The sequence below is a fragment of the Sinocyclocheilus rhinocerous genome, unplaced genomic scaffold (assembly GCF_001515625.1).
Source record: "Sinocyclocheilus rhinocerous isolate Xijiao unplaced genomic scaffold, SAMN03320098_v1.1 scaffold682, whole genome shotgun sequence".
NCBI classification, from domain to species: domain Eukaryota; kingdom Metazoa; phylum Chordata; class Actinopteri; order Cypriniformes; family Cyprinidae; genus Sinocyclocheilus; species Sinocyclocheilus rhinocerous.
The window spans coordinates 1982593-1995821 of NW_015642528.1; the positions used below are offsets into that span (position 1 = coordinate 1982593).

At 41.0% G+C, this 13229-nt stretch overlaps 1 protein-coding gene across 1 annotated transcript in view; it reads left to right on the forward strand.

Moving 5' to 3' along the window:
• LOC107756094 (potassium channel subfamily K member 4-like) overlaps positions 1-12523 on the forward strand; it is a 19854-nt gene extending 7331 nt beyond the window's left edge. The window contains exons 2-8 of the mRNA XM_016573069.1: positions 5774-5882; positions 6060-6334; positions 8134-8248; positions 8397-8557; positions 8752-8938; positions 10787-10929; positions 11263-12523. Of these exons, the coding sequence (XP_016428555.1) occupies positions 6146-6334; positions 8134-8248; positions 8397-8557; positions 8752-8938; positions 10787-10929; positions 11263-11886 (1419 nt within the window). The 5' untranslated portion in view covers positions 5774-5882; positions 6060-6145 and the 3' untranslated portion in view covers positions 11887-12523. The remainder of the gene's footprint in view (positions 1-5773; positions 5883-6059; positions 6335-8133; positions 8249-8396; positions 8558-8751; positions 8939-10786; positions 10930-11262) is intronic.
• Positions 12524-13229: the final 706 nt, after the last annotated feature.

Here is a 13229-nt window from a genome sequence, read left to right on the forward strand (position 1 = left end):
CATAAGCTGAATCCCACCTGTCGGAAAAAGTCAGTGGCTTCTCTTATAAAACGGCATTTTTTTCGTGGTAAACTCTAAAAATAGTTCAATCCAAAAGTATTGTTTAGTGTAAAACATGTTGAAGATTAAAAGATAGGCTGTAGATTCAATAAATGATAAGCCGTTTCCTCTAAAAAGCTGTTTGTTCAGCGTAGTTAAGCCTCTTCTCCATTGACATCCATTCAAAAAAAAAATGGCCTCTGGTCTCCTTTCCCACGTACTGCCAGACCGGAAGCATTAGCTTTAGCCGTTACGCTTTTTCGGCTAATGGTTGCAGGCTTGCCTTCTAGTGGCTTTGACTCTCCCCTTGTCCAAATACCCACACTTGCGGTCTTGGCCACTCGAGAGCGCGTACGCGCGACAGGAAGTAAGTGCGCAAGACTGTCCCAGTTCTTAAAAACATCTTGGTTAAGTATGTAACCATGGTTCCCTGAATAGGGAACGAGATGCTGCGACAGCGGTCGCTATGGGAACACCTCCGCTGTGACGAATGTCTGAAGCCCTTATACTACCATGCCAATTCATTGGCCAATAGCGCTTAGAACCGCCTCGCGCATACGTCACGTATGCCATATCAGCATGCTGCCCGCTATTTCATCAGATTTCCACATGACGAAGTAAGCGCTATCGAAGGTACGGGAATGGCCGGCTTCGCAGCATCTCGTTCCCTATTCAGGGAACCAAGGTTACATATGTAACCGAGATGTTCCCTTTCATAGGTTCACTTCAATGCTGCGACAGCGGTCACTATGGGAACGATATACCATAACGCCTTCACGTACCTGAAGATAGCTGGAAGACAGAGGAAAGCGTCTGCTCAAGCGGATAAGACCCGGGAGCCAGGAGCCAACCATACGGCCAGACTGTATAACTTAACAAAGTGCTGGGAGAGGACCATCCCGTCGCAACACAGATATCTTCCAACAAAGACCCTTTAAAAAGAGCCTGAGAAGAAGCACCCCTAGAGGCAAAGTCAAACCATGCGCCTCATAAACCAAGAGATAGCCTCCACTATCTAATGAGATATTTTCTGTTTAGTGACGGAGCTCCTTTGTTTTTAATCAAATCAAACATACAAACAACTGGTCAGATCCACACCACTGGGCTGTGCGGTCGACATAGATCTTCAACGCCCTCACCAGGCAAGACTCAGAAGTTGCACATACTATCTGACCCAGCAATCAGCAGGGGAGAAGCCTCCAACCACTTGCTGAAAGTGAAACGGAGTCGAAGCAACCTAGGAACGTACTAGGCCTAAGATTTTAACCAGCCCCGTGGCAAAGTCCATACAAGAACGGCTGATAGAAAGAGCCTGCAGATCCCCAATTCTCTTAAGAGAGGATAGGGCCACCAAAAGAACCGTCTTAAAGGTCAAAGTTGTCTGACACAGACTTAAATGGCTCAAATGGACTGCTTTGACCGACAGGAACTTGGTCTGTGCCCAAAGAAGAACTCATCTTGCCAACCTGCACAGGGGGCGTGAGCGTAAACCTCCCTGACAAGACCACAGCCATGTTGCCATCCTGACCTAAATGCAAGCGTCTCCAAACGGCTTATGTGATTGAGCTAATACCAGCCAATCGTTAAGTTGACTCAAAACTCAGACACCCTGGAGCCACAACGGGGCCAGAGACATGCCCATTCACCTTGTGTTCTAGGCCAGTTTAAATGGAAGAATACAGTATTGGCAAGCTTTATTCCAAAAGCAAGCCTGAGGAACTCCCTGTGTCTCTTGACGATCTGGATGCAGAAGTACACATCTTTAGATCGATGGTCACAAACCAATTTCCGGTTCAGATAGAGACAGGATGAACCTCTGCGTCAGCATCATGAAATTGCTACTCAAGCACAAGATTAGGTGACGCAAATCCAAATCAACGCAATCAGTCACATTAGAAGTGACAGCGTTACTTCCAAAATGGGTAGTACCATAGAAGCTGGATGGTGTAACCATACGACAGTCTGATCCTCCTTCATGAGGCCCCGAAACACCTGAGTTGCGGGAAAAACCTCTGAAACCGGAAATAGATCCTAAAATCAGGCAAACCAGCACCAACCACAGAAGTGGGAGCTTGGATGTCGACATAGACCCTGCACAAATGGCCTTAGGGCTATCCTCTCGATCTCCAAAAGCTAAGGCGCAGAGAACGGTAAAAATCAGTTCGAAAAGCAACAAGCAGCGGAACAGCTGACAGAGAGGCAAACACACTTAAAGGTTGCCCACGTTCATGCAAAAGTTCCAGCTCAATGTGACAGCGGAGCTGACAAGAACAGAGTAATTAGTCATGCAAATCACTGCTTGGTAGCATGAAGCGTGCAGTCACGTAGTGCAGCCAGTCATGTAAAGTGAGTGTTGGTAGCATAAGCGCCGCATCTATCACATGAAGTAGGCTGACCATGGTGAGCATTAATAGCTTGCCATAAGAAAATACTCTTACACGTAAACTCATTCACACAGTTCTACAGAACAGAGTTCACAATTTGTTCCAGCTCAAAGCAGCAGCGGAGCTGAAAGAATAATAATAATTATTAGTTGGTCAGAGTAGTATGAAGCGTCAAAAACCATAATGCACAACAAAATGTCAGCTGTGGAACTCAGAGATCGCGCCTAAAAGCAGTCACGTGAACAAGAGTTGGAAGCGTAAGCGCCAAATCAATGTACGTGCCTTCATTAATGCAGTGCAGAAGTAGAGAGAGAAAGGAAAAACCCCTGCTCACTCTGCAGCCTAAGTCACTATGGCATTAGGTGTTAAACAGCTTGCCATAGGAATCACTCTAGATATGTGAGCTCGCCCACTCATTTGTTCCAGCTCAAAGCAGCAGCGGAGCTGAAAGAAATATTATCAGCCGAGCAGACTAATGCTTGGTAGCATGAAGCGCCAAGACCATAGTGCATGACCAACATCTACTCCAGGACTCCTTGAATCTGCACCTAAGAGCAGTACACAAAACAAAAGTCGGAAGCACAAGCACCAATTCAGTTGAACGTGCCTGCATTAGTGCAGCGCAGAAGTAGAGAGAGAGAGAGAGACAGATAGGAAAAACCGCCTGCTCACTCTACAGCCTGAGCCGTAATATCATACTGTTAAAACAGCTTGCCACTTAATGTTCCAGCTCAATGCAGCAACGGAGCTGAAAGAAATAGTAATTAGTAATTAGTCGGGCAAACTAATGCTTGGTAGCAAGAAGCGCCAAAACCATAGTGCACGACATACATCTGCTGCAGGACTCCTCAGAGTCCGCGCCTAAAAACATTACACGAACATGAGTTGGAAGCATAAGCGCCAACTAAAACGAACGTGTCTGCATTAGTGCAGCATCGCAAGTATAGAGAGAGATAGGAAAAACCGTCTGCTCACTATGTTATAGCTTGCTAAGAATATTTTTAAATACGTGAGCTCATCCACTTATTTGTTTCAGCTCGACGCAGCAGCGGAGCTGAAAGAAATAGTAATTAGTAATTAGTCGGGCAAACTTATGCTTGATAGCAAGAAGCGCCAAAACCATAGTGCACAACATACATCTGCTGCAGGACTCCTCAGAGTCCACGCCTAAAAACATTACACGAACAAGAGTTGGAAGCATAAGCGCCAACTCAAATGAACGTGTCTGCATTAGTGCAGCGTCGCAAGTATAGAGAGAGATAGGAAAAACCATCTGCTCACTATGTTATAGCTTGCTAAGAATACTTTTAAATATGGTTCACAACTGAAAGAATCACATTACGAGCTTCCAAAGTAGACCATAAATATCATTGATAAAGACAACTGGGTCCACATAGCGCTCCTCGTACGCTTGAACGTATGTGGCCCGGAGAGAGCGAGAAGAAGGGAGAAAACTCCATCGTCTCGCTCTCCATGAGCTCCGGCTCACATGCGTCAGACAGGCAACCGCAGAAACGGGATGGCGGGGGTTAGATGCGAGGTCTCCTTTCTTTGGAAGGCCGCGAGCCTCGAGCGCAATAATTTTAGCCGCAGGCTATCACATTGTAGACAATAGAAAGGCCGAAAGAACGCTTTCCTATGGGCAACAGATAATCCGCTTCCTGAAGGAAATTAAATCTGATGAAATAGCGCGCAGCATGCTGATATGGCATACGTGACATATGTGCGAGGTGGTGCTAAGCACTATTGGCCAATGAATTGGTGTGATGGTATAAGGGCTTCAGACATTCGTCACACCGGAGGTGTTCCCATAGCGACCGCTGTCGCAGCATTGAAGTGAACCTATGAAAGGGAACGCCAAAGCGCAGTGCCCTTAATGCACACTAAATTCACACTATCTTGAATACCGCTCCAGACTACTTATATATATGTCATATAAGTAGTCAAGTGGTCAAGTGCAAGGACCGCAAGTGTGGGTATTTGGACAAGACATCTGTCTGCATAACGTACATGAACGCGCTAATGACGTATCCTGTCTGCGCGAACAGGGTGCGCAGAGGTATGCAAATACATAATGTTGACAGGCAGGTAGGAAAGTCAATCAACATTGGACGAACATTTCTTGGTCCTACGCCTTCCACAGAATATATAAATACATTTGGACCACTTAACTTAAATCAGACTTAACTATCGGGATATGAAGAGACTTTCAACCAGCATAACAAAAAATGTTTCTGAAGACAATCACCTATTGCACCTTTAAGCATCACCTTGAAGACCCTGTTTCCTCAAAAATAGTCCATAGAAAGCTTCATAAAGACAACATCCATGAAAGAGCTACAACTGCTAAAACTTCAATCACAAACACCAATATGTGGAAAAAAATGGTGTCGTGATCATAAAACTTGGACAGCTGGATCACAAAGATGAACTTCAACGTCTACCCTGGCCAAATCAGTCATCTGACTTGAATATTATCAAACCACTGTGGGCAGTTTTGGAGAGAAGAGTGAGAAGCAGATTTCCTCATTTAACATCTCTTTAACATTTGCCAGATTTTCTGATAGATAACATTCAAAGAGAGACTATTCAAAAGTTGTATGCATCTATTCTAAGAAGATTGGAAGCTGTATTAAAGGCGAGTGGTGGTAAAACACCTTAATAAAGAAATATTGCCAATGTTTTCCAGGTGTTCACATTATTTTGTCCAACCCCTGCATATATTTAGGGTGTAATGTTCTCGGTAAAAAAACAACTCAGTACACGTGCAAATATTGAGTTCTCTTTCCAGTCTTGAGCTTTAATGGTCAAATTCACACAAAAACTATGTCAATATGCATGTACTGGTAAGTATCCTAGCAGACATATTAGGTTGAACGTACAGTATTAGTGTAGGCCTACTGGATCTGTGCATTGTCTTAAAGTGACAGCACTTTTTTAATGTTAATCAAACAAAAAACAAGGATCATTCACTGCTTTTGATTGAATACATTTTGTAACTTAAATAAGAATTACTCTTTAATTTATACAGTCACATATGCAGTGTTATTTTACATTTGATTACTTTATTCAATTTCTGTAAGTATACTTAAAAACTGTTAGACCTACCTAAAAAACCTGAAAAGCACTGTTTATTTTATTTGTATCTTTGCTCTATTGTATTTATTTGTGCTGTTGCTTGTAGTTAGATTATTTGTTCTTATTTTCTTTATTTTTATTTGACAGTATTTTTTCCCTAAACAAACCATAAGTTATTTGAACCGTTACACCCCTAATATTTATGTATGCATCATTTTTTTTTTTTTTTTTTGTACGGGTTTTTATTTATATTTCTATCTAAAACACCTCAGTGTCCCCTCAATCAGATCACGAGGACGAGGGGTTTGCATGTGGATACGGATCCAAAGACTCAAGCAACTGTCATAGACGGAGCTGGAAACGCGAGGAGGAAAACGACAGGTTTGTGGCTGAAGGTCATTGTCCCAGGTTGAAATTCTGAAAGTAGTAGACCAACACTGATACTGCAGCTTTAATGGGTTAGACCAAAATCTTCTGTAAAGTTGTTTTGTGGTCACACTTAAGCTTTCACCATGAAGTGCTTGCAACTCTCTTTAATGGATTCGGCTGTTTTTGCAGTCTCGTCCCCAAGAGGACCAACACGGACCAACACTTGCCCACGCGGAAAGGACAAGAAACGGACAGGCTCCAGCATACATTCAGCCATGCATGGCTCCACCCTTATATTCATCCTCATTGGGGTGCTCCTGTACTTAATTATGGGGGCTCTGGTGTTCAATGCCCTGGAGGCTCCAAATGAGGAAGTCCATCATGTCGAGCTGCAAGCCACCCGTCAGGAGTTCTTGGGCAGCTACACATGTGTAAACCCTGAGAATCTATCGTATCTGATAGATGTAAGTATTGTTGCAAGTTATGATTATTTTTATAATCGATTAGCTGGTCAATCAATTATTCCGATTTTTATTTTTTTATTTTTTTTATTTTGTATACATTGAAAAAAAAAAACATGCTATTCCACATCCTGATAAGTGTTCTTTGTAATGGTACAAATTCTATGAGGTCTAGTAAAACCAATACAGATGTTATGAATGCATGTTATATAGATTATACGCACTAAAGGCTTTAAAATAGCCTATACATATTTGGATTCAAATTAGACCAATCTATGTTTTTATGTAACTGACTTGAAAAATGTTATGGCCTTATTAAAGAAAAAAAATAAGATGATTAACTTGTAAGACTAGTATTAAGTATTTTATGCAACCAGCCACTGATTAATCGAAATTCCTTTATCGATTATTTTCAGTAGATTGTTATTGATCATTCCTAGAGTAAATTATTAGCTTTAAAGGTGCTGTATGTAATGTTTTTGACTGCACTAAAGCATAAAAATACCACAATATGTTTGCAGATATTTAGGAAACATGATAAGTTCACATACTTTCTCTAAAAAACAATGCTTCAGCCAGCTATTCTACTTTGAAATGTGCATTCTGTGTCAGACTGTCTGGTTTTGTTTTGGTTTGTGTGATTCCGCCCACTGCCAATTTACCCAATAGTATTTTGACACACCAGGTTGCCAGTTGGCAAAAAACACAGCATATTACAGTCATGGAGACCAGCAAATGAACTGGGTCAGAGATCGCAGATTCTACCAGACCTAAAAATCCTCAGCATCCATCTAAAAACTTCTATGATCAGAGGCATATTAAAATGCACATAAATCAACTCAAAATCAACTTACAGTGTAAGGCTTTTAATTGACCCTTTGCAGGAGTTTAATTGGCAGGCGATCTGACCAATCATAATGCAAAATCTGCCATTTTTTCTGACAAACAAACCAAACAGGAGAGTAGATTAACATCGTTGGACTTGACCTTGAAAATTGAGTGTATTGATGTCTTTTTGCAGTTTTTTTACAAGATAAGCCTTCCTTCTGTTCTGATGTATTTTGTGATATAACCAGTGTTACCAAGTCTGCCATGTTTTAGCGAAATTAGGCTACTTTTATACTGAGGGTTTATACTGAGGGTTTTATTGTTAGTCAGTAGGTTGAAGCGAAGCCCCCCGTTACCTAGACCTGGCAACCCTGGCTATAACTAGTAGAGGAAGAGATGACCGGTTCACGTGCCGCTTAAACTGTGGTGCTACAGCGATCTGTCACAACACATTAAAGAGCCATAAAATGATATTTATTGTTTGAATTTCATAAAAAAATGACCAAATTTGAAAGCTAAGACTGTTTCATAGCACAAGTAACCTGCTCTGTCTTGTCTGTCGGTGTGTTGTTAGTGTCCTCTTTGCCCCACAATGTATTTTTCACTGTGAGAACATGATGTGTATTGTGTAGTGTGAGAGCACCATGGCTTGTCAGACATAGCAACAGTAGCTAAGGGGGGTGGGTCTTTGCGAAGGGACAATTGCGCTAGTTCCTGTTGCGTGTCCTCAATCTGGCAACCTAGTTGAGCATCGAGTCTGAGAAGGAGGGGGCATGAGAAACAACCCTCTCCAATATTTTGAATTTGGACCACCATACCCATTTCAACCACTAGCTGTCAATATTACATACTGCACCTTTAAGAAAATTTTCATTTTACTGCCTTGCAGCATTGACTTGTATCAGTTGTCATGTTAAGTCAACCTGTGTTTAATATCTAATTTTTTTACCCTATACTCCATTGTCTCTATACAGAAGGTGGTAGAGGCTATCAGTGTTGGAGTTGACCCCAACAGCAATGCCACATTCAGTACCAGTTGGGACCTGGCCAGCGCTTTCTTCTTCTGTGGCACCATTGTCACCACAATCGGTATGGGACTCCCATATCACTGGCTGAACACACCTGCATGTTAAAGCCAGAGCCTGGCCTGGTCTCTGCATTCTGGGGATCATTGGCACTGTGAGATGTCTAAAAATATCTGCCATCAGATCACTGCAAGTGTTTGTCTGTGGTCTAGGTTATGGAAACATCTCTCCAAAGACACCGTGGGGTCAGTTCTTCTGTATCTGTTATACAGTGGTGGGCATTCCCTTGTTTGGATTTCTGTTGGGTGCCGTAGGAGACCGTCTGGGGACGTCACTGAGGAACGCCACTGCTAAAGTTGAAGCTCTTTTATGGGTAAAAAATTATGATGAAGACAAACATAACCTCACAAGACAATCATTAATCAATATCATTGTAGTTTTTCTATAAACTGTCTTTCATGGCTCTTATACATCAAGGTGCTGTAAACCTTTGTCACAAAGTTTCATTTCAATTCATTTCAAAGTTTCATTTCATTTTCTTCAGTTTTCTTTATCTTCTCCATTCAGAAGTGGAAGGTGAGCCCAACCATCGTGCGTGTCATCACCGCTGTGCTGTCCATCCTGCTGGGCTGTGTTCTGTTCATCTTTGTGCCAATTTTAGTCTTCCAGAAAGTTGAAGATTGGTCTCTGCTAGAATCCGCCTACTTTGTGGTCATCACCCTCACAACAGTGGGCTTTGGAGACTATGTTGCAGGTACCACTGGGTGAAATCTTGAAATGTTTCATCACTTGCAACAGTTTAATAAATAGCTTGCATTTTATTTCGAGATCAAATTGATTGAAACTGAGATTTAAACCTGTAAGCATTTGTCTTGTCTCTTGTCTTCTTGCTCAAGAAGATGTTAACCCTCAGCGAAGACCTCATTTAACCTTGGCTCGTTCTTCCATGAAATGTAACATTAAAAAACAAACCACTGCAGTCATCTTGTGGTGGGCTTCGTGGTGGGACCATTTTGGTTTGGGTTGCCAGAACTGAAACTACAAAGCGACTTGCAATGCTAAATACCTTACCAAGAAACACACTTAAAGGAATAGTTCACCCAAAAATCTGTCATCATCCACTCACCCTCATGTTGTTCCAAACGTGTATGACTTATGCGGAACACAAAACAAAAATTCTGAAGAATATTTCAGCTGTTGTACATATTACGAAAGTAAATGGATCCAAAAACATTCGGCAAAAAACGCAAAAAAAAGCACACAAAGGTAGCGTTCAATTAAAGGGATAGTTCACCCAAAAATGAAAATTCTGTCATTAATTGCTCACCCTCATGTGGTTCCAAACCCGTAAGACCTTTGTTCATCTTTGGAACACAAATTAAGATATTTTTGATGAAATCCGAGGGCTTTCTGACCCTGAGTAGACAGCAATGCAACTGACACGTTCAAGGCCTAGAAAGGTAGTAAGGACATCGTTAAAATAGTCCATGTGACATCAGTGGTTCAACCTTAATTTTATGAAGCTACGAGAATACTTTTTGTGTGCAAAGAAAACAAAAACAGCAACTTTATTTAACATTTTTTTTCTCTTTCTTGTCGGTCTTCGACACGTTCACAACAGTACTATAACACATGGGTGTGCATTCCTCTGCTTGTAAACAAGGTGTTCTACGCCAGAACGCCGACTGCTGCATCAGCAGCACCAAACATGTGTCATGGTACTCTCATGGATGTGCAGCATAGACTGACACGGAAGAGAAGAAATTGTTGAATAAAGTCATTATTTTTGTTTTCTTTGCACACAAAAAGTATTCTCGTAGCTTCATAAAATTACGGTTGAACCACACACAGATCACATGGACTATTTTAATGATGTCCTTGCTACCTTTCTGGGCCTTGAACGTGTCAGTTGCGTTGCTGTCTATGAAAGGTCAGAAAGCTCTCAGATTTCATCAAAAATATATTCATTTGTGTTCCAAAGATGAACGAAGGTCTTACAGGTTTGGAACAACTTGAGGGTGAGTAACTGACAAAATTTTCATTTTTGAGTGAACTATCCCTTTAACCCATACAACTTGACTGGTATATTCCAAGATATCTGTATCCAGATTATCATTTTGTTTGATGAATAGATCAAAATAAGCTTTTATTCACTTGCAAATCAAATCAAAAACTTGATCAACACACATATACAGACTACAACCAATATGCCGACTCAAACCTCAAACGTCAAATGCTGTAAAACCTTATTGGTTCTTGTCCAAACTTTTGAGGTTTGTCTCACCATTTTTCTCTTTCTATGCATGAATGTTTTCATTTCATTTCACAGTGAATAAAGGCTTAAACTGAATTAATTTAATGCTACATTTATGCCCTTCTTGGAGCTTGAAAACTTTGGGTCCCGTTGACTTTCATCATATGGACAAAAACAAATGTAACATCGAATATCTTTTGTGTTCGACAGAAGAACTAAAGTCAAACAATTTTGGAACCACATGAGGGTGAGTAAATGACGACAGAACTTTCATTTTTGGGTGAACTGTAACTTTAATTTGAATAAATTACTCTTTATGTGTTTTGTGCATTTCTTGTTGTCCATCAGGTGATAGCGGTGATGCAGGTCAAGATCATTGGTACAAGCCTCTGGTGTGGTTCTGGATTTTGTTTGGATTGGCCTACTTTGTGTCCATTCTTTCCATGATTGGGAACTGGATCCTGGTTCTTATCAAAAAAACCCGAGCTGAGGTAGGCCAATGATTAAATTAGGATATCTAATAAATTTTTTTACAATCAAATGTCTTATGGAGTTTATGAATAAGGTCAGTGCCTGGTCAGACTCCCTGGTCAAACTCAACATTGCAACTCAAATGGGATTTTTAACTTCTCTCTCAATTCCCGCCCCTTCTATATTTCATGATAACCTTCCTTCCATTTTTCTTTATACCTGTAATTCATCACCACAACTCCTATTAACCTAAAATCTGTATCAAATTTCAATCATTCTGTTTATGGTGACATACAAATCTCTCCATAACTCTAAAGCCTTCCCATTTCTCCTGCCCTACTTTCTGCTCTCAGATGGAGGGGTTGAGAGCACATGCCTCAGACTTTACTCAGAACATCCAGAACATGTCTGTGGATTTCCACATGTCCGGAAAATTTGAAGATCCTTTCAAGCGCACCAGGCGAAAGCGGCGTCACAGGCGCCACAGACACAATGGCAGTCAGGGTAGAACCGGAGAGGACGGAAAAGAGGAGAATGAATCCGAATCTGACTCCTACTCGGGTTCATCAGATGAGTCGGAAAGCAGCTCTGAGTCCGAATCGGAGGTGACCCAAACAGAACGTGTCCCAGAGGGAGGGGGTAGTGACAAGGGCAAAGATTTAGAGAAAGAGGAAAAACTCCACACCATGCCCAAAGATCCCATCCTCTCTCAGCCCTTGGATTACTTTGGGGAAAATCTTGCATACATCGACGAGTCTTCAGATGCAGTGAGTGGGAAGATTCACCTGGACCCCCTGCTGGATGTACCAGAATCGAACCCAGCTTCTACAGACAGGCCCAAAAAGAGACGTCAAAGAAGACACTTGAGAAGGGATCAACAGAAACCCAAGACCCCCAAAACAAGTCCAAACGAACCAGAGAATAAAGCGCCAAATGGAGACATTAGGCAGAAAGATCCACCTACGCCAAAGCTGTGAGTGTCAGGGTGTTCATGGGGTTTGTAGCTCCTCAGAAAAGCCTCTTTGGAATATAGTTTTGCAACTTTGCTAGCTTTAGGATATGCTGTGCTCCACTGGGAAGGCACCTGGCATTATTCTCAGATTTTACTGGGACGAAATAAGAAACTATCCATGTGCCTAAAATGAAAGGGGGTTGCGGGAGTAGAATCAGGTGTAGTCAAATCTTGGACCCCTCAGCATGAGTGAGAACTTTTATTGGGTAAACACTCAGATAGCGGCCTGATGTGCAGGAAGGCCACAGTGATCAGACACTTAGTGCCATCTACTGGACGTTCACTGTACATGACTGGCTCACTTGTTTATGGATACACTGACCATCAATGAATGTTTCATTCTGTGTGTCTTTCGCTTCTTTTCTAACGTCAAAATAATAAAGGAATGACACCTTGATACTAATGTTACTAATCCAACTCAACTGATGTTTACTGCTTGAGTTCATCAAACTCCTGTTCCTGCTTCAAGTGAAAAAAGAGGTACTGGTAATTGCGTCTTCATTTCTCATGACTACGATTTTACGTCTCACAGTTGTAATTTCACTTTTAGTAATTGTTACTTTCTCTCATGATTTCTCATTCTTGCAAATTTATATATAGCAAACGACACTTCATATCTCACAATATGAATATTTCTCATAATTGTGACTTTTAATCCTCTACAGTTGCCGCTTTTTCTTGTAATTGCGACATTATTCCCTGTAATTACGGCTTCCTATCTCACAATTGTCATATCCTATAATTCTGACTAAATCCCACAGTTGCTACTTTGTCTTGTAATTGGGAGTTTATTTCTTAGTATTGCAACTTAATTTTTTTCAGAGCTGCAAATTTATTTATTAAAATTGTGACTTGTTCTCATAATTTGGCATGATTTCATCTTTATATCTTACAATTGACACTTTGTCTGACAATGTAACTATTTTTCATAATTGACCTAAAAAGACCTTTATTTCTCATAATTGCAACTTTATTTCTGATAACTGCAACTTTTAATATTACACAATTGTCCCTTTATTATGCCATGTATCACGTAATTTCGATTTTAAATCTCATAGTCTTTTAATTGCTAATTTCTCGTAATTGTGACTTTACATATCACAAATGAAAGTCTTTTTTTCATAATTGCGACTTTATTTCTCTGAGTTTGTTTTTTTGTTTTGTTTTGTTTTTTACTTTGAGGCAGAAACAGGCATTCATAATGTGTAGATTCATCTCTAACAGGTAATCTGCGTCCACACGGCTCGTGAGTGTGGTGTGTGTATTTTCCCTTAACTCATTAAGTAACTCGAGAAGTTCAACCCTGCT